Here is a 21,794-nt window from a genome sequence, read left to right on the forward strand (position 1 = left end):
TTGTAGAATAATTATTCATTGAGGATAGAATAAATTTCACAAATGGTTGAAATTATTCTTTCCAACAGTAGCATAAAAATATTTTATATAAAATGTGGCAATATATGTGTGTGTATCTGTAAAATGTATGTATTATATATGTGTACATATATGAATATGATTAGTTTATTTCTATTATGTTCTATTTTACTAAACATATTAGAATACTTAACGTAGGTAACAATTTAATTTTACTATGATGCTATATAATTTTACTATGATGTTTACTGTAATGCTTATAAACCTAAAATAACATACTTGCCCCAGGGACAACAAGCAGGTATAATCCCTCTAGGGTCGCAACAACAGCTTCTCCATAAAGGTTTTTCCAAGGAATCTTCAAAGTTAATTTATCTAAAGGAACATAATTTCAACCTTCTTATTTGGATGCTCAAGAAGATATACATTTCTCACTTTTCATTAAGAGAAAAAGTACACAAAACCCTTCACACATATAGTATGTACATCACTCAGAAAAAAAAAGAAAAAAAACCCCAACACAGTTTAAAACATCTTTTCCATATTGTATTACCATTAAGGTGACTATTCACGTTGTGCTTTATATTTTTCAAACCTTTTGATAACTATTAATTCATTTAATATTCCCAAACTGTAAGAAAAATGAGGCAACTATTACTTCAGTTTTGAAAAAAAAGGAAACTCAGTCCCAGACAGGTTAAATTATATGCTTAAGTCCACCCAAGTCATCAATGGAACCAGAATTGATGGTCTGAATATTGTACATGCTGTTCTAGCCACACCTACAACTTCATCTCTACAGCATTAGTATAAAAAAAAAAATCTGTTCAAGATCTCAGGAATTGAAGCGGCGACACAGAGAAGAGTACCAAAAGAATAGAACTTTGCCAAATTGCTACAACTGGAAGAGGCCAACCCTAAAGGCAAGGTATACTGTTTTATGGTTACTAGTATTATGAGTTACAGGAGTTCAGACCAGTTATATTCTAAATATCTACTTATAAATCTCATGAAAGGCAGAACACATCTTCTCTCTTAGAAACAATGGTATTAATATCAGGTCCTTCAGAAACTTACCTACAGAAACTTTCTCACCCATAATAATAGATGAACTATGGCCCTAATTGTCACTAAGCCAAGTTTGGAGTTTTACGGAAAAAAGCTACGCAAAGCAGGAGAGAAGACAAAAAGGCCATATTCTCAGCTAAATTTTGAAATGGGCAAAATCTGTCTTTGGTATCTTTCCACATTTATATCTTTACTCTCTTCCCAATCTTTAGTATGCCCTCTTTCCAGGTCTCCAAGTAGCCAATGTCCCAATCTGCCCTCAACTGTATTAGAGCAATTCTATCCAAACCTTTTCTACCCCACAGTTTTCCATGTTCCAAAATTAAATACCTTCTCTCATCACAATTTAAAAAATAATGACCCTACAGTCATTATACTGAGAGCTATAGTTCTCTCAGTGCTGCCGATCAGACTCTTAAGACAAAGAATCTGATTCAACTAAGTCATGCTAATATGTGAATGACTAAGCTACTTATACCACCAGAATCATTGGCACTTTTAAATAAAGATGCTGAAAGCTCAAAAAATTGTTAAACAGGATAAGAAGCTGAAGAGGAAATAAAATAATGCAATGCAAAGGGAGGATATCTTGATTCACCTGAATGGCTATGGACGCAAGCCAGTTTTAGCTGGGAATCTCTTACCAAGGTTAAAATCTCGAATTATTTCTCCATCTAAATTTTTATTTTTCTCCAGCTTATAAACCTGATGAGTTTCTTAAATGGTTCCCACTTCAGAGGACCCAGAGGTAATGCCAGTCATTTCTAAGTCTGTTGATTTTATAGTGAGTACCACCTATATTTACAATGGATAGTGTTTTATTTGTAGTTATCTCACCAACTCCTCAAAACTGATTTGATTGCCTTCTTGGTGAGCATGAGACTGACAAAGTGGGGAATGCCCCTTTAACATACCAAAAAGAGATTACCTGTTCTCTAAACCTTTTCTTCTCTCCTTTTACCCTAACTCATTATCCTCCCATTCTTAATTATTCTGTATTCCACTGAAATTAAGTTATGTTACTGCCTTCCTTTTATAGATCACAAAATTTTTTAAATTTTTAAGTAAAAGGAGTATCCACAAATATGTCTAGCTCTTAGAAAACCAAAACATCCTTGAGCCCACTTAGCCACACTAACTCTACAGATTAGGTGTAATATTTTAACCTAACAGTAATTTATTAATAACTAATATAAATGCCCCATAAACCCAAAAACAGGGATAAGTAGAAAGAAAATATGCTTTGCATCCTTACATGTAAAGGGTCTCTCATAACTCAATGAGTAACCTTGAAGGAAGCCATTAAATTCTTATAATACTTTAAAAGCAAAGAGAATAAACTCTGAATCATGAAAAACCTCTTCCAAAATATAAATCTAGTTGTGATAATATAATGAATAACGTATTAAGTTCTTTAGTCAAAAATAACTCATCCAATACCCTGGAAATGACATTGCAATATTTTGTACTAATTTTAGATCTCTATAACTTGTTTGAGGACAAAGATATCATATTTAGCCTTGCTTCTCCCACAGCTATGTATCTCAAAGGTAAAAGAATGAATGAATGACTATAACTTCACTCAAGGATTTCGATAAAGCATGTAGGGCTGCAACAATACTTCTAGAACATTGCTAAACATCACCGCCTCACAAAGCACAAGGCTCTGCGTAACAGATGAACAAAAAATCTAACGTGAGCCCTAGGGAGACTTTCGATCTAAGGGAAATTTTTTCAAGGAAAAAAAAATGGAAAATTTACATTAAAAATTTTTAATTGTTATAAAATGAAGACATATATATGATATAATGTGAATTCACAGAATTATTCAAGTAATTACTAAGAGATACTAGAACAGTAAAAGACAAAGCCTCCCTTGAATACAAAATAATGAATGAAGAAGGAAAGTGATGTGGTGAAGTAGCAGGGTGACGGGGATGGAAGGAAGGATGGTGGCATAAGTGAAAATTCTAAAGTAAGGGTAAGTCATCTAGGGTTGTAATTTATATTTTTTAAAAAAGTAAAAACCAAGTAGTATAGACTAGTTGAAAGAACTTGATATATTAAACTTCCTATTAAAAAATTTCTCCAACAAAGATGTATGCTTAGTTATGGCTGATCTTAGTGTAAGAGGTTAGCTGCAAAGGAAGACTTTCTGCTTAACAAAACATATCCTCTATGCCACACTGCTGCACAATGTATCAAGTGAAATGGCTGAACAAAACATGAGCGAAATAAGCTACATTTAAATTCTCTTTACTAGAGTTTGCAAATTACACTACTTTGACATATGAAGAAAAATCACACAAAATTTGCATTTCGATTTTGAAAATGAAGATATTTTTGTGTGGTGGAACCAAGCCTGAAAAACATCATTGCAGTTCAAATGTCCTTCCACTTTAGAGGGTAATTTTCTAACCTTTTGTGAAAAACTTTGATGTATGTACTAGGTATAGTATACATTCGGCTCAGAACTCAGAAAGCTCTAATCAACATAAACCAAAAACCTTTCACATTTTTTTCAAGCTAAAAATGATGTTTGAGATTAAATAACAGGAACAATAAAAAACTAAAAGGACGAAGAAAAATTCAAATGAAGAGTGAAGTACTTACCAATTTGGCCAGCCCTGACTTTAAAAGGAACATCCAATTCACTCTTCAGAAGAAAGAAAAAAGATTAAAGAACATCTTAAATTATTAAGCCCCCACCCAAATCACCTTTCTATCATCATTTAAATACACAATCATCTCTAAGGAAAAACAAAATAAATTTTCTATATTTGAGTAACTCATAAAGGATATGTTTCTCAGCTGAAAAAAAAGTTCTTATTAACTTACACTTGACTTTAAAGAAAGAATTCATAAGAGAAGCAAAATTATAAATAAGAACAACAGAAAAAGAGTTTGTACTTAAAGAAAGTAATTGGGTAAACTGGTTAGTTGTTTTAATAAACCAAACCAAGGCAGATGGAAATTCCATGAATTTTTAAAGTAACAGATGGACACTGCTTATGTGAAATACTAAAAGGAAGGAAAAGGAAGATACTTTTCACTTAAATAAGTTGAAAACGATAACGGAACAACAATCCTCTCTCAAGTAAAATATTCAGTAAATGAATAAACAAATCTTAAAAGGCAGATTCCCAACATATTATCTACCATATTAGCATTTACTTTAGATAAGTTACTAACAGGTACCAATCAATAAGGATGAACTTTCACTTATCTAGATTCCAAATCACTGGAAAGTTCAAATAACTTTTTTATTCACAGAGTACTAACCAATAACTGATATTCACAATGTTCGCTTGAGTCTTTAAAATAATTAAAAACTCAACCAGTCAGAATAGCCTTTCTATTAGGTGTACCTTACAAGCTAATACTATGGAAATCTGGCAACTTAAATGCATACTTTAGGTAAGAATTAACCAATCAACTAAAAATTAACTAAAAAATAAATAAATAATTAATTAACTAAAATAATCAATTTACCCACTCATCTGATTACTCAACTATTCTAAGTGAACAGAAACTGAAGAAAACACTAACAGATTTTGACAATAAACCTTTTTTTAGACCCAAACAAAAAATCCTCACTGGTAATGAGAGCAGCTCTACCCTCCAGGGGTTGGGCAGGGGAAGGGGACAAATAAATTCAAGGGTCTTCATATCATACAGGATACCAATGGAAAACTATACACTTCTATAAGTGTGGTCTCACACTCATTTTAATCTCCTGAAATAATTTTTCACACAAAATAAATGTAAAGAACCCATATCAAAGTAAAACCTCACCAAGCTGGATTAACTGGGGAAAGGAGGCTAGTTTGAATTAATGGAGAATATAAATTACAAAATAATTTATTAGATTTAATCATAACCAAAATTCAAATTAGGCTAACAGAGTTCAATCTGTCATCTAAGTATATTAGACACCTATACCCTGCAACCACAATTCTATTTAGACTTATTATCTTCTAAAATATTTTCGTTAAGTAGAGTAAAAATAGCCTTTATTCCAATCTCTAGCAATGGAACCTTAAGTTCTAAAATTTTGGATAAAACTTTTTAAATTACAGCATCCTATATAAAGGGAGGGAAAGAAAATTTAAATATTTTGAGAGTCCACTACTTGCCAGGCTCTACTTTTTATTTTATTCAAGCCACAAAGGCACACAAATATTATACTGTTTTGTATTATTAACTTTGTTCTAAAGATGATTAAACTGATGCTCAAAGAAATTGAGTAACTTGCCAAAAGTCACACAGCTGGTCAAACCCAGAGCTACCACTCAAACCCAGGTCGGCCAGAGTACAAGGTCCATGACCTTTCCACTATGCCAGTAACAAAATAAACTGTTACTTCTTGAGTTCTACTCCTAGATCTTCAACATCCAAAGCTGGCTTCCATGAGACCAGTCATGGGAGAACTTTGTGTATAAGGCTCTCCTTAATTACACAGTTCATCATGTAGAAATTCAACCAGAGGTCAAAGCTAGGATTATAAAACATAATGTAGGTTAATTATAAATCTGACCTATTGATTAAAGAATAAACTCATTCTTAAGACATTTCATAAACTCAAATTAAGTCCAAGAGGCTAAAGACAAAGGGGGGTAGGGATCTTGGAAGATGGGGAGAGTTTTGTTTTTAGCTCAATAGTAAATGACCCAAATTACTGTCTAGAGCTAGATTCCAAAAAAATCTATTTTACCTCTTAACATTACCATAGTATTACAAGGCTGGACTGCCAATATATTTCCAAAAAATACAATTATTTATTAGATACATTGTTAAAATAAAGCCCTTATTTACCTGAAAACTATTTAAAGATAATTCTGAAGAAAACTATTTCATTAAGACAAATATCTACTACAAAGCTATACAGTCAAATATATAAACGGGAAAAACATTATTATTTTCCAAGAGATACTATTTCGATCATCAGGAAAAAAAATTTTTTCCTAAATCTTTAATCTCAGATTTTCCTAGAGCAAACAGTTAAAAAAGTAATCCTTCTTTAGGCGACTCAATCACTTCATCTGGCACCTGGTACTAGATACCTAGTAACCAGGGTTTCCTTTAGCTTACCGAATTAACTGAGTAGTCAACATAGTTAAAAAAAAAAAAAACTTACCAGAGCATTTTCTTTTATTTGTAGATTATCTAAAGCCACATTACCTTTAAAAAATAAAAGACAAAAATATGAAGTTAATACACCAAATAGTATACCCTGTCTTAATGCAAAACCAAACACTATGACACTATGCTAAATGCTAAGAAGTGAGCAAAGAAAACTTCAAGAACTTAAGAAGCTACTGGCACAAAAGAGTTGCTACTTATAGACAAGAAGTATTAGTTGTAAATATTTTAGGTTAGCCCAATGCAAAACAAATTACAGAATAGTTAATCAGGCTAACACTTAATGAGAAAGAAGTTGAAACACACCACTGTAAAGCAATTATACTCTAATAATATGTTAACCAAAAAAAAAAGAAGTTGAAGACTTTCAGACTAAAGAACTTTAGAACAAAAGAAAGTATCCATCATTTTTAATGATTAAGCCAAAATCTCAAAAGAAGGAAGTAAAGAGGTGACTATTATAACAGATCGAATATCCTGTAACCCAGGATTCTTTCCTTAATCATGGTGTCAGTGAATATTTTCTACAAGACAACAGTGTTAATCTTTTAAAACTTCAAACATCCTACTTTCCCAGTAATTATTGTTTATGGTGCTAATATTCTTTCATTAGTCCAACTTTTTAAAAGTCTATTCAGATATTAAGTTATAAAAAACTAAAGCCACAATGACATGATTACATGACTCAAATTTTAAACACTGCACCTACATGTTGATACACAATATGTAAGTATTCTTGCTTACACAAAAACTTAAGCAAAAGAAAAAAGTTTTCATTTCACTTAAAGTCTCTAAAGACTACTAAAACTAAAGTTTCAACACTAAATACAAGTATAAATTATGCAGTTATGCATTTTCTTAATCACTCATGACACATTTATTTTTTAAGAAAATACTATGCTTCTTATAAACACATAACAAACAACTACAAGACTAGATAGTAAAATAATCACAGCTGTTATTGCCATATAATAAAGTTCATTTCCTTTGTATAAGCATATTGTAAATTTCCTAAGATAAACTTAAAAACTTCAAAAAGAAAGTAAGAGGTAAGAAGCCTCACAAATGGGAAGAAAATACTATAACATAATAATAGGAAGAAAGCGTCTACAATATACTGCAGAGAAATTAAAACCTGAAGTAGGCAGTAACTTCAGAGTCAAAGAGATAGATTAAAAAGTTATTTTGGAGATAGCCACATCCACCACAGGGCAGACAGCAGAACCAAGAAGAACTACAATCCTGCAGCCTGTGGAAGGAAAACCACATTCACAGAAAGATAGACAAAATGAAAAGACAGAGGACTGTGTACCAGATGAAGGAACAAGATAAAACCCAAAAAAAACAACTAAATGAAGTGGAGATAGGCAACCTTCCAGGAAAACAATTCAGAATAATGATAGTGAAGATGATCCAGAATCTCAGAAAAAGAATGAAGGCAAAGATCGAGAAGATGCAAGAAATGTTTAACAAACACCCAGAAGAATTAAAGAACAAACACCTAGAAGAATTAAAGAACAAACAGAGAAAAACAATACAATAACTGAAATGAAAAATACACTGGAAGCAATCAACAGCAGAATAACTGAGGCAGAAGAATGGATAAGTGACCTAGAAGACAGAATGGTGGAATTCACTGCCACAGAAGAGAATGAAGAAAAAGAATGAAAAGAAATCAAGACAGCCTAAGAGACCTTTGGGACAACATTAAACACAGTAATATTCGCATTATAGATGGAGAAGAGAGAGAGAAAGGACCTGAGAAAATATTTGAAAAGATTATAGTCGAAAACTTCCCTAACATGGGAAAGGAAATAGCAACCCAAGTCCAGGAAGTGCAGAGAGTCCTAGGCAGGATAAACCCAAGGAGAAACATGCTGAGACACATATTAATCAAACTAACAAAAATTAAAGACAAAGAAAAATTATTAAAAGCAACAAGGGAAAAATGACAAATAACTTACAAGGGAACTCCCATAAGGTTAACAGCTGATTTCTCAGCAGAAACTCTACAAGCCAGAAGGGAGTGGCATGCTATATTTAAAGTGATGAAAGGGAAGAACCTACAACCAAGATTACTCTACCCAGCAAGAATCTCATTCAGATTCGACAGAGAAATCAAAAGCTTTACAAACAAGCAAAAGCTAAGAGAAATCAGCACCACCAAACCAGCTCTAAAACAAATGCTAAAGGAACTTCTCTAAGTGGGAAACACAAGAGAAGAAAAGGACCTAAAAAAACAAACCCAAAACAATTAAGAAAATGGCAACAGGAACATACATATTGATAATTACCTTAAATGTGAATAGGTTAAATGCTCCAACCAAAAGACACAGGCTGGCTGAATGGACACAAAAACATGACCCATATATATGCTATCTACAAGAGACCCACTTCAGACCTACAGACACATACAGACTGAAAGTGAGGGGATGGAAAAAGATTTTCCATGCCAATGGAAATCAAAAGAAAGCTGGAGTACCAATACTCATATCAGATAAAATAGACTTTAAAATAAAGAATGTTACAAGAGACAAGGAAGGACACTACATAATGATCAAGGGATCAATCCAAGAAGAAGATATAACAATTATAAATATATATGCACCCAACATAGGAGCACCTCAATACATAAGGCAACTGCTAACAGCTATAAAAGAGGAAGTCAACAGTAACACAATAACAGTGGGGGACTTTAACACCTCACTTACACCAATGGACAGATCACCCAGACAGAAAATTAATCAGGACACACGAGCCTTAAATGACACAATAGACCAGATAGACTTAACTGATATTTATAGGACATTCCATCCTAAAACAGCAGATTACACTTTCTTCTCAAGTGCACACGGAACATTCTCCCAGATAGATCACATCTTCGGTCACAAATCAAGCCTCGGTAAATTTAAGAAAACTGAAATCATATCAAACATCTTTTCCAACCACAACGCTATGAGATTAAAAATCAATTACAGCGGGAAAAAATGTAAAAAACACAAACACATGGACGCTAAACAATACATTGCTAAATAACCATGAGATCACTGAAGAAATCAAAGAGGAAATCAAAAAACACCTAGAGACAAATTACAAGGAAAACATGACGATCCAAAACCTATGGGATGCAGCAAAAGAAGTTCTAAGAGGGAAGTTTACAGCAATACAATCCTACCTCAAGAAACATGAAAAATCTCAAATAAACAATCTAATCTTACACCTAAAGGAACTAGAGAAAGAAGAATAATCAAAACCCAAATTTAGCAGAAGGAAAGAAATCATAAAGATCAGAGCAGAAATAAATGAAATAGAAACAAAGAAAACAATAACAAAGATCAATAAAACTAAAAGCTGGTTCTTTAAGTAGGTAAACAAAATTGATAAACCTTTTGCCAGATTCATCAAGAAAAAGAGGGAGAGGACTCAAATCAATAAAATTAGAAATGAAAAAGGAGAAGTTACGACGAACACCACAGAAATACAGTGTCATAAGAGACTACTGCAAGCAACTCTATGCCAATAAAATGCACAACCTGGAAGAAATGGACAAACTCTTAGAAACGTATAACTTTCCAAGACTGAACCAGGAAGAAATAGAAAATATGAACAGACCAATCACAAGTAATGAAATTGAAACTGTGATTAAAAATCTTCCAACAAACAAAAGTCCAGGACCAGATGGCTTCACAGGTGAATTCTATCAAACATTTAGAGAAGAGCTAACCCCCATCTTTCTCAAACTCTTCCAAAAACTTGCAGAGGAAGGAACACTCCCAAACTCATTCTATGAGGTCACCATCACCCTGATACCAAAACCAGACAAAGATACTACAAAAAAAGAAAACTACAGACCAATATCACTGATGAATATAGATGCAAAAATTCTCAACAAAATACCAGCAAACAGAATCCAACAACACATTTAAAGGATCATAGACCAGGATCCAGTGGGATTTATCCCAGGGATGCAAGGATTCTTCAATATACACAAATCAATCAATGTGATACACCATATTAACAAATTGAAGAAGAAAAACCATATGATCATCTCAATAGGTGCAGAAAAAGCTTTTGACAAAATTCAACACCGATTTATGATAAAAACTCTCCAGAAAGTGGGCACAGAGGGAACCTACCTCAACATAATAAAGGCCATATACGACAAGCCCACAGCAAACATCATTCTCAATGGTAAAAAACTGAAAGCATTTCCTCTAAGATCAGGAACAAGACAAGGACGTCCACTCTCGCCACTATTATTCAACATAGTTTTGGAAGCCCTAGCCATGGCAATCAGAGAAGAAAAACAAATAAAAGGAATCCAAATCAGAAAAGAAGAAGTAAAACCGCCACTGTTTGCAGATGACATGATACTATACATAGAGAATCCTAAAGATGCCACCCGAAAACTACCAGAGCTAATCAATGAATTTGGTAAAGTTGCCGGATACAAAATTAATGCACAGAAATCTCTTGCATTCCTATACACTAACAACAAAAGATCAGAAAGAGAAATTAAGGAAACAATCCCATTCACCATTGCAACCAAAAGAATAAAATACCTAGGAATAAACCTACCTAAGGAGGTAAAAGACCTATAATCAGAAAACTAACACACTGATGAAAGAAATCAAAGATGACACAAACAGATGGAGAGATATACCATATTCTTGGATTGGAAGAATCAATATTGTGAAAATGACTATATGACCCAAAGCAATCTACAGATTCAATGCAATCCCTATCCAATTACCAATGGCATTTTCTACAGAACTAGAACAAAAAATCTTAAATTTGTATAGAGACACAAAAGACCCCGAATAGCCAAAGCAATCTTGAGGGGAAAAAAACAGAGCTGGAGGACTCAGACTCCCTGACTTCATACTATACTACAAAGCTACAGTAATCAAGACAATATGGTACTGGCACAAAAACAGAACTATAGATCAATGGAACAGGATAAAAAGCCTGAAGATAATCCCACACACCTATGGTCAACTAATCTATGACAAAGGAGACAAGGATATACAATGGAGAAAAGACAGTCTCTTCAATAAGTGGTGCTGGGAAAACTGGACAGCTAATGTAAAAGAATGAAATTAGAACACTCCCTAACACCATACACAAAAATAAACTCAAAATGGATTACAGACCTAAATGTAAGACTGGACACTATAAAACCCTTAGAGGAAAACACAGGAAGAACACTCTTTGACATAAATCACAGCAACATCTTTTTTGATCCACCTCCTAGAGTAATGGAAATAAAAATAAACAAATGGGACCTAATGAAACTTTAAAGCTTTTTCACAGCAAAGGAAACTATAAACAACACAAAAAGCAACCCTCAGAATGGGAAAAAATATTTGCAAACGAATCGACAATGGATTAATCTCCAAAATATATACACAGCTCATGCAGCTCAATACTAAAAGACAAACAACCCAATCAAAAAATGGGCAGAAGACCTAAACAGACATTTCTCCAAAGAAGACATACAGATGGCCAAGAGGCACATGAAAAGCTGCTCAACATCACTAATTATTAGAGAAATGCAAATCAAAACTACAATGAGGTATCACCTCACACGGTCAGAATGGCCATCATCAAAAAGTCTACAAACAACAAATGCTGGAGAGGCTGTTGAAAAAAGGGAACCCTTTTACCCCGCTGGTGGGAATGTAAATTGATACAGCCACTATGGAGAACAGTATGGAGGTTCCTTTAAAAACTAGAAACAGAGCTACCATATGGTTCAGCGATCCCCATCCTGGGCATATACCAGGGAAAACCATAATTCAAAAGGATACATGCACCCCAATGTTCACTGCAGCACTATTTTCAATAGCCAGGACATGGAAGCAACCTAAATGCCCATCAACAGATGAATGGATAAAGATGTGGTACATATATACAATGGAATATTACTCAGCCATAAAAAGGAATGAAACTGGGTCATCTGTTGAGACGTGGATGGATCTAGAGACTGTCATACAGAGTGAAGTAACTCAGAAAGAGGAAACAAATATCGTATATTAACACGTATATGTGGAATCTAGAAAAATGGTACAGATGAACCGGTTTACAAGACAGAAATAGAGACACAGATGTAGAGAACAAACGTACAGACACCAAGGAGGGAAAGCAGTGGGGGGCGGTGGTGGTGGGAGGAACTGGGAGATTGGGATTGACATATATACACTAATATGTATAAAACAGATAACTAATCAGAATCTGCGGTATAAAAAAATAAATTAAATAACTTAAAAAAAAAAGAAGTAAAAATAAAAACCAATTCAACAACACCAACAAGTTACTCTGGAGGCAGAATTGACAAGATGTCATCACTGACCAAATACAGGGATAATACAGTAGTCATGGAAAACTGACATGGTTGAGAATTGGGAAAAAATCCTTAAAAAGCATTATATATATAAAAATTATATAAAGTGGAAAAATATTCCTGGGTTTAATTCTGTCAGACGGCGAATTACAAAAAATTACAATTGGGAATTCTACTCAGGCCTAAAGAATTGATCTGCACATAAGCTAGTGCATATTTGAAGGAATCCAAACCAATTTAACACGATCTAAGACCATACGGAGACTTGTAAACTTGCTCATGAATTTTGATTGTCCTACCCATTAATTTTCAACTAGTGGGTCAAGGGTCACCAGGAGTGCTCACAAGTAACCTGCAGTAGATATGAAGCATTTTCTAATAATTATTAAGGCACTAACATAAGTACCCTCATAAAAAGCACACTTTCTACTGCAGTGACATTCTCGTTCTTTAATGAAGTAATAGATGGTATTTAACATGTGAAATACTGAAAACTACCAATATGGCTAACAGAGCTCTAAACAAGTATATTTAGAAAGGCAGATAAAAAACGGTAACGGAGATTATTGCTAGGAGGTAGAATTAAGAATTTTTTATTAATGTTCTTCAGTATTTTCTAGTTTTTACAATAAACAGGTATTACTTTCATGTTAAAAACTATTATACAAATTGTAATATGAAATGGGGAAACAAAACAAGGTAAATTCTAATGTCAATATGACCTCAATATGTTTTATATAAATTCTTCCTATATTTACTATTTACCTTCTCTACAGACACATAAAAAAATCTATTTCTACTACTTAGAGTCCAGCAAACAAATGCATACTTCCTCTCTGAAAAATGTGAATGTTATCTAACAAACAGTAAATATAACAATGAAATAAGAATGATACAGTCTATGAATTATTTGCACTGAAGGAAGAGCCACTAGTCCTAACACAAAGAAAAGGGGAGGAACAGCAGTGTATTTCTGATTAACACCAGGGTAAAAGTGCATTCATTCATTCAACCAGTAGATGTGTGCTTTATTTAAGTAAGGCACTGGGCTAAGAAGTACTCTTCCACTAAAATGCATGCTTTTCTGAAGATACAGGAAGCAGACTCCCTCCTAAATATCAACCATCTTATATTTAACTCAATACTAGGGAAAAAGTTAAGATTTAGCTTTCCATTTCTATTCAAGATAACGTAATTCTATACACATGCAAATAACTTTAGTAACTATAATCAGATCACCCTGGGCTAAGAACACACAGAGGCCATAGGAAGTTCCTGAAAACCTAGAGGAAGGGTAAATATGTGTCTAATATTTTAACAATAACCAAAAAAAAAAAAAAAAAAAAAAAGGCGAGGGGAGAATGACTAATAATTGGAGATGGAAAGACTTAACTCTGCCAGCAAGGAAGGCACTAAAGCCAATCCCACAATCAAGTGTCCCTAATCCCATGAATTTCTAAAGAAACCAAGGTGAGAGACAAGTAGAGAAGTTCTGTGAAATGATTTCCTTCTACGATGGACTGGCCAGCCTAAAGGATGACAGCAAGCAATGAGTGTAGTCTGGCTTCAGAAGACAAAGTTTCTGATTTTTAACCCTGTATGATACTCATAAATAAACAGAAACATTTTGGATGAGCATACATGACTAGAGTCACATATACAGTTTCAAAGCTAATCTTGAAGGATATTTTAACAAGTATCTTAAAAAAGTAAATCCTGGATCAAAATTTATCTAATAATCTTTACAAATGAACCAGAAGAGGGGAATGAAAGTAAATCCATTAAATTAGCAAATAAAACCAAGGCAAGCAGAGTTGGAGCCATCTCAGAAAAGTTCAATAGAAAAAGAAATGGTTGCTAAATTACAGAAAATAACCAGGTTAGCATATTTATGAATAAGGATCAAATGGTACTGGCATAATTTGGAACAAGCCCACCTCAGTCCAAGAATGGCTTTTAAAACACAAAATGGCCTACAAAATAAACGCAAGAAATATAGTGCTGATGTTAAATACCTCCAGTCAGAAATAACCTATCTGAACTTTCACATAAGTTTCACTACACCTTTCTTACGGCACTTAACACTTAACTATTTAAATCCCCAACCTGATCATAAACTCCTTATTGATTCTCCTCATAGTAGGCACTCAATAAGTCTTGACTCAATTAATTAGAATGCATATTGTACTGAAATAGGAACGACTAAAATAAGAACATAAACCTTTCTACTTTAGAAAACGCTTTCAGAGCTATTACACTACTTGATCCTCACAATCTCCTGGTGAAGGAGGCAGGACACAGAAAGAAACTGGGGCTTAGAGAGCTTAAGTGACTGGCCTAAGAATACTATGTCAATGTAGTAAATGGTTATCCTGATGCAAGATTATGCATTTTCTGTTAACTAATTCTGGACGCTTTTCTTCGAGTACTGCTTTCAGTTGGTCTTATTGGGAGCAGTACTTGTTGAAATTAATCGTCTGGTTTTCCGGAAGGAGCTCATAATAGAGGACTTCTTCCAATCCCACCATTACACAACATCACCTTCCTTGGACGAAGACCAGCCTTTGGTGTGGTTGGTGGTGGTTCATTTCGCTTGCCCCACGATCTCTTCAGTTCCATATTACTATACAGTATCCACTTGTCATCGCCCGTCACAATTTGTTTTAAAAACGGAACGTTTTCATTGCGTTTCAGTAGAGAATCGCACGCGGAAATATGGTCAAGAAGGTTTTTTCCACTTAACTTAGGTGGAACCCAAATATCGAAGCGAGTCACATAACCAAGCTGGTGTAAATGATTTTCAACGCTTGATTTGGATATTTTGAGTATGTTGGCTATCTCCTGTGCAGTATAATGTTGGATGTTCTCAATTATTGTTTCCATTTGATCGCTATCAACCATGGAGCATCGTCCAGGGAGAAATCTCCAGAACGAAACTGCGCACACCACTTTTGACACATTCGATCAGTCACAGCACCTTCTCCATACGCTGCACAACTTCTTGTGCATTTCAGTTTCATTTTTACCTTTCTTGAAATAATAAAGCATAATATGCCGAAAATGCTGCTTTTTTTCTTCCATCTTCAATATTAAAACGGCTACACAAAAATTCACCAATTTTGAAAACTCTTTTTTTAAATGCATGCTGATATGAGAGCTGTCACATCTAATCTAACAAAATTTTTTCAAATGAAGTTAAAGAACTAAGTGCTACTAGAGCCATCGTACAGAAAAAAAAAATGAACAAACCTTTTGGCTCACTCAATAATATTAACCCAAATTAACCCACCTAGACTCATTTTAATAGGAGTTCACAGTAACTTTATCTTGGGAGGGGAAGCTAAGGGAAGGAGAAGAAACAACTGACTCTCACTCTTCCATTTCCCTGTTGAAACAGGAAGTTTTGGCAAAGAAAGGTGGAAAGCTGCCATGTCACCACTGAACTTTCTCCTTTTGAAGTACACCTCAGGGCTTTCATAAGAGTAGTATGGCAGAGCCTCCTAGCAGAATGGTTACCCAAGTACCACCTTCCAGCTCTATTTGTAGAAAAGAGGTGAAGTTTTAATTTATGATACTATTCAAATATGTGGAAAGTTGTTTTCAATAAAATTTTAAAGTGTTGTTTTAAATAATGATAACTAAGCCTAAGTACATTATAATATTGAACTTTTTGTTGTTCACTTTACATACTATAGGACAAGCTAATAAGAAATGTGGAAACACAAAAGACCCCGAATAGCCAAAGCAATCTTGAGAACGAAAAATGGAGCTGGGGGAATCAGGCTCCCTGACTTCAGACTATATTACAAAGCTACAGTAATCAAGACAGTTTGGTACTGGCACAAAAACAGAAATATAGATCAGTGGAACAGGATAGAAAGCCCAGAGATAAACCCACACACATATGGTCACCTTATCTTTGATAAAGGAGGCAAGCATATACAGTGGAGAAAAGACAGCCTCTTCAATAAGTGGTGCTGGGAAAACTGGACAGATACATGTAAAAGTATGAAATTAGAACACTCCCTGACACCATGCACAAAAATAAACTCAAAATGTATTAAAGACCTAAGTGTAAGGCCAGACACTATCAAACTCTTAGAGGAAAACATAGGCAGAACACTCTATGACATACATCACAGCAAGATTCTTTTTGACCCAGCTCCCAGAGAAATGGAAATAAGAACACAAATAAACAAATGGGACCTAATGAAACTTAAAAGCTTTTGCACAGCAAAGGAAACCATAAACAAGACCAAAAGACAACCCTCAGAATGGGAGAAAATATTTGCAAATGAAGCAACTGACAAAGGATTAATCTCCAAGATCTACCAGCAGCTCATGCAGCTCAATAACAAAAAAACGAACAACCCAATCCAAAAATGGGCAGAAGACCTAAATAGACATTTCTCCAAAGAAGATATACAGATAGCCAACAGACACATGAAAGAATGCTCAACATCATTAATCATTAGAGAAATGCAAATCAAAACTACAATGAGATATCATCTCACACCGATCAGAATGGCCACCATCAAAAAATCTAGAAACAGTAAATGCTGGAGAGGGTGTGGAGGAAAGGGAACACTCTTGCACTGTTGGTGGGAATGTAAATTGATACAGCCACTATGGAGAACGGTATGGAGGTTCCTGAAAAAACTACAAATAGAACTACCATACGACCCAGCAATCCCACTACTGGGCATATACCCTGAGAAAACCATAGTTCAAAAAGAGTCATGTACCAAAATGTTCATTGCAGCTCTATTTACAATAGCCAGGACATGGAGGCAACCTAAATGTCCATCAACAGATAAATGGATAAAGAAGATGTGGCACATATATACAATGGAATATTACTCAGCCATAAAAAGAAATGAAATGGAGGTATTTGTAATGAGGTGGATGGAGTTAGAGTCTGTCATACAGAGTGAAGTAAGTCAGAAAGAGAAAAAGAAATACAGTATGCTAACACATATATACGGAATCTAAGGAAAAAAAAAAAAAAGGCCATGAAGAACCTAGTGGCAAGACGGGAATAAAGACACAGACCTACTAGAGAATGGACTTGAGGATATGGGGAGGGGGTGGGGTGAGATGTGACAGGGTAAGAGAGTGTCATGGACATATATACACTACCAAACGTAAAATAGATAGCTAGTGGGAAGCAGCCACATAGCACAGGGAGATCAGCTCAGTGCTTTGTGACCACCTAGAGGGGTGGGATGGGGAGGGTGGGAGGGAGGGAGATGCAAGAGGGAAGAGATATGGGAACATATTGTATGTGTATAACTGATTCACTTTGTTATAAAGCAGAAGCTAACACACCATTGTAAGGCAATTATACTTCAATAAAGATGTTTTAAAAAAATAAATAAATAAAGGCAACAAGAGGAAAAAAAAAAAAGTATCCATTTATCCCTTGTTTGGAAAGAATAGTAAGATCAGCTGTGTGAAATTTTTGCAGGTTGAATTATTCCCCTCCTCAGGATATGAAAATTTAACACGAAAAAAAACCTGAAAAAGCCAAACTCTATGACTCATAAACCTTATCTACTAAAGCAAATAGTTTTCAAGTAAGGTCATATAAAATTTTAAATTCTTTATAAAACTTGTCACCGTCATAGATGTCACAAATATCTGCTGTTTTCTTAAATAACTTAATAATCCCACTTGTTTACTATAAAAAGTTTAAGATAAATTTCTTCAAAGAACAGAAGTAGTCAACTCACATTTTGCCTTTCTATTTTAATGAGGGAATTAGGGTTATAAGGAAAATATCTGAGCAATAACTGTAAAAGCTCATGACTTATTGCTTCCTTTATGACTATCACAAAAATAAAAGGCAGCAAAACTTTACAGAAGCACAGCTATGGGCTGATAAACCTGATTAGACTTCCACTGGAGGCATTTCCTAAAAGAAATGGGTTTATTTGCTCTGGCCTATTGTAAAGTTGATGTTGGCATGGGCAGAATACTTTATTGTAAAAAAACAAAATAAATAGCAAGAAAAGAAAGTTTCCTTTCCTACACTTCACCAAAAAAGAGGGGAAAAATGATGTAAAGTTATTATTATGGCATTTTAATTTCTAACATGAAAAAATTCAAAATCCTCAGGCAGGATACTTCACAATTTCACAGTATATTTACAATTAGAATCACAGAGTATTGGCACTGGAAGGACCCTTAGATGTTACCTAGCCCAACCCCTAAGTCTTAAAGAAAAAGAAAAAGGAAAATAAGATATGGGAGGGAAGGAATCTTCTAATGTAGCCATAATTTTTATTTAATTTTTAAAAATCTGAGATAAATAGGGCAAAACGTTTTAACTTGGGTAAGCAATTCTGAGTAGTGATTACATAGGAATATTATATTTTCTGGTATGATTTTTTTTTTCTATTAAAGGTGAAATTAAGATGAAGAAATTAAGGACCAGTGAGGTAAATGGATTGTCGAACACAACAACCTCAAACCCAGGTTTTTCCTAAATGCTAGCCCGGAGCCTTTTCAGATTTCAAACAGTGTTTACAAACTACAAGGAATAATTTGTATTATTAGACAGTAGTCTGAAGAAACACTTGATCTCTGCAGAAGGCACTGGCCCTTTAATTCCTTAAATGTCTCCTTTACTTCTCTTTCTCTTGCACTAAGCGTGAGGGGAGGGCATGTAAACAAAGTACATTATTGCTGGGCAAACCACGCTGAACCAATAAAAAGATCTGTAAACTACTAAAAGCGGGCTCCTCCGTAATTTAGGGCAGCACAATTGCTCAATATATATATATATGGTCCATATACGTAATTATAAATTTTAGGAGTCAGATTTTTTTTAAAAAGTAAAAAGAAATGGGGGAATGAATTTTAATGATATATTTTATTTAACCCAATATATGCAAATATTATTATTTCACCATGTAAGCAACATAAAAAATTGTTGAGATATTACACTCTTTCTCCTACTAAGTATTTTCAAAACTTGGTGTGTACTTTATACTTCTAGCACACCTCAGTTTGCACTAACTACGTTGCAAGTGCTCCTATAGTGGCTACTGTATAGGACAGACCAGGCTAGGACTACTTGTTGACTGAATTAAAAGCAGTTCCATCCACTTGAGTAGTTCTTTAGATTTCCCTCCAAAGCTGACAAAATGCCCAAAAGTCTTCTGCAGAGTGCAAAAGTATCCCCAATGTCCCCAAAGCTTAACATGTAAATGGTGCAAATAATTAATCTTTTTGAAGAATGGAGAAGCACACTACAGTCCACTTCTATACACAACCCCTAGGATAGAAGAAGCATTGGTGTAAATTCTTCGGCGTGCAACCAAGCAGCACCTAATGATGATGCTGGTCGTGGCCTGAATTTCTCTCTATCGCTCCAAAACAAAATTGAAAGTCCTCTTCCTATTGAGAGAATAAGCAATATTAAGGGAAGCTATCACTTTCTCAGAAGTTCAAAAGTATTATGAGTAAGAATCCCTACCGACAAGCCTTCCATAATGATCCTCCCTTGCCTGCCGATCCTTTCCCAAACCCTGCAATCTTAAAGAGAAGCCAGCTCCTGCTCGCTATCAACTGCCAAAAAGATCACTGCGAAACACAATTTCTTTTTTCTTCTTCCTTGGTGCCACTTTGAACGTGTGAGGCCACGCAACCATCCTCGCTCCACGCGGTGCGGGAGCAGGGAGGGGTTCTTTATGCTTCGGGGCCAAAGGGGCCAGGCTGAGGGCAGGGAGAGGCCGCCCAAGGTGGGCAGGTGGGACGGGGCAGGGGCTTCGGCCTCAGGGACGCGAAACCCGGGAATCCCGGCAGCCCGGGCGGACACCCCGTGGCGGCGGAGGCCAGCGCAGGCCTCCCCACGCCCCGCACCTGCGGCCCAGGGATGGGGCCCAGCCGAGCGCCCTCCCCGGAGGCGGAGTCTCGGGCGGCGAAGGGAGCACGGCCCGGGCTGGAGGCAGGAAGGGAGCAGCCCGCGGCGTGGGCCCCTCGGCCAGCGCCTGCAACCCCCGACAGCCCGCGGCCGCGCCCTCTCGCTTACCGCCCCAGATCCCCAGCTTCAGCTGGGACTTGTTCAGGTTCTCCACATAGTCCCCCAGGAAGCGGTTCAGCAAGTCCGCGACCACCGACTCCAGCACCATGGTGCCCAGAGGCGCGGGAGAAGGAGGACCCGGAACCGCCCGGCGCAGCTGAGGGCGGCGACCAGCGAGGCGAATGACAGCCCCCCCGGGCACCGACCCGCCCCCGCGCCGCGCCGCACCGCGCGTGACTCGGCCTGTGCGCAGGCGCACCGCTGCCGCCGCTGCTGCCGGGAGCGGGAGGTGCGTGGACTTGCCGCCGACTCGCGGTGTCGTGGTAGCCGCTTCCTGGGCAACCGAGGGTGGGCGGAGGAGCCGGTCCCCAGAGGAAACGGATGTTAGAGAAAGAAAAGGAGGAGCAGGAGTTACTGAGCACGGAGACATCTCTGTGGCCGCTGTGCTTCCCTGCTGTCGCCTTCTGTTGACCTCGGGTCCTCAGGGCTCAATCGTCCCGGCGGGAAGCAGCTCTGCGGCCTCGGAGCCGACCCTATGGGTGCCCGGCGCTTCCCGGGCCTCCAGTGCACCCTGAGAGCCTCCTAAGTAACCACCCTTTCAGGAGGGGAAAAAGGAGACGCTGCATTCTCCTCCTGCTACATATCAGCTCCGCCTAGCACCATCTCTCCTCTTACTTTTGCTTCCTGAAAACACACTAATAATTCACAAGTGGGAGGAGGAGGAACAGAACCACATCATAAGATGGCAGATAGAATGGGAACTGAATGTGCATTTCGTTAACTCGTTCTTTTATTCCCTTCTGTTGCTAATTGGCTCTTAGTTAATTCATAAGCCACTTCTTAGTTACATACCTCGGTAGGGAAATAAAACGACGTAGTACTCCTTTTTTTCCTTTAGGTGTAGGTGTATTTATCTCTTTCAAGCAATCATTGAACTGTTTCTGGTGTGGCAACGCTTTGAAAGTGGGGCTTTTATAATGCAAGGACTTTCACGTTAGTAAAGTTTAGCTGCTCATTGACAAGCCAGTACTCTTTAGAGAACAGGACTTCTTTTTCCAAAATTTGTTTCAAAAAACTGTTGAGATACTGTAAACACACATGAACCTAAGAAATAATAAGATTATTTGTAGTCACAAGTTTATTAAATGCTTTGCTACACATAATGTCTGAAAAACTATGTGTGAATTGCTCTTAAAC

The 21,794-nt window shown here is 36.2% G+C and overlaps 1 protein-coding gene across 2 annotated transcripts in view; it reads right to left on the minus strand.

The window, feature by feature from the left end:
- The window catches only part of VPS13C (vacuolar protein sorting 13 homolog C), a 182,085-nt gene extending 161,326 nt beyond the window's left edge, over positions 1-20,759 (minus strand). For both annotated transcript variants that reach the window (XM_068552869.1, XM_068552859.1), the window contains exons 1-4: positions 20,607-20,759; positions 6,224-6,267; positions 3,700-3,742; positions 298-393 (exon numbers count right to left, since the gene is read on the minus strand). In XM_068552869.1, the coding sequence (XP_068408970.1) occupies positions 298-393; positions 3,700-3,742; positions 6,224-6,267; positions 20,607-20,706 (283 nt within the window). In that variant the 5' untranslated portion in view covers positions 20,707-20,759. The remainder of the gene's footprint in view (positions 1-297; positions 394-3,699; positions 3,743-6,223; positions 6,268-20,606) is intronic.
- Positions 20,760-21,794: the final 1,035 nt, after the last annotated feature.

This window comes from Eschrichtius robustus, chromosome 1, assembly GCF_028021215.1.
Source record: "Eschrichtius robustus isolate mEscRob2 chromosome 1, mEscRob2.pri, whole genome shotgun sequence".
Taxonomy (NCBI): domain Eukaryota; kingdom Metazoa; phylum Chordata; class Mammalia; order Artiodactyla; family Eschrichtiidae; genus Eschrichtius; species Eschrichtius robustus.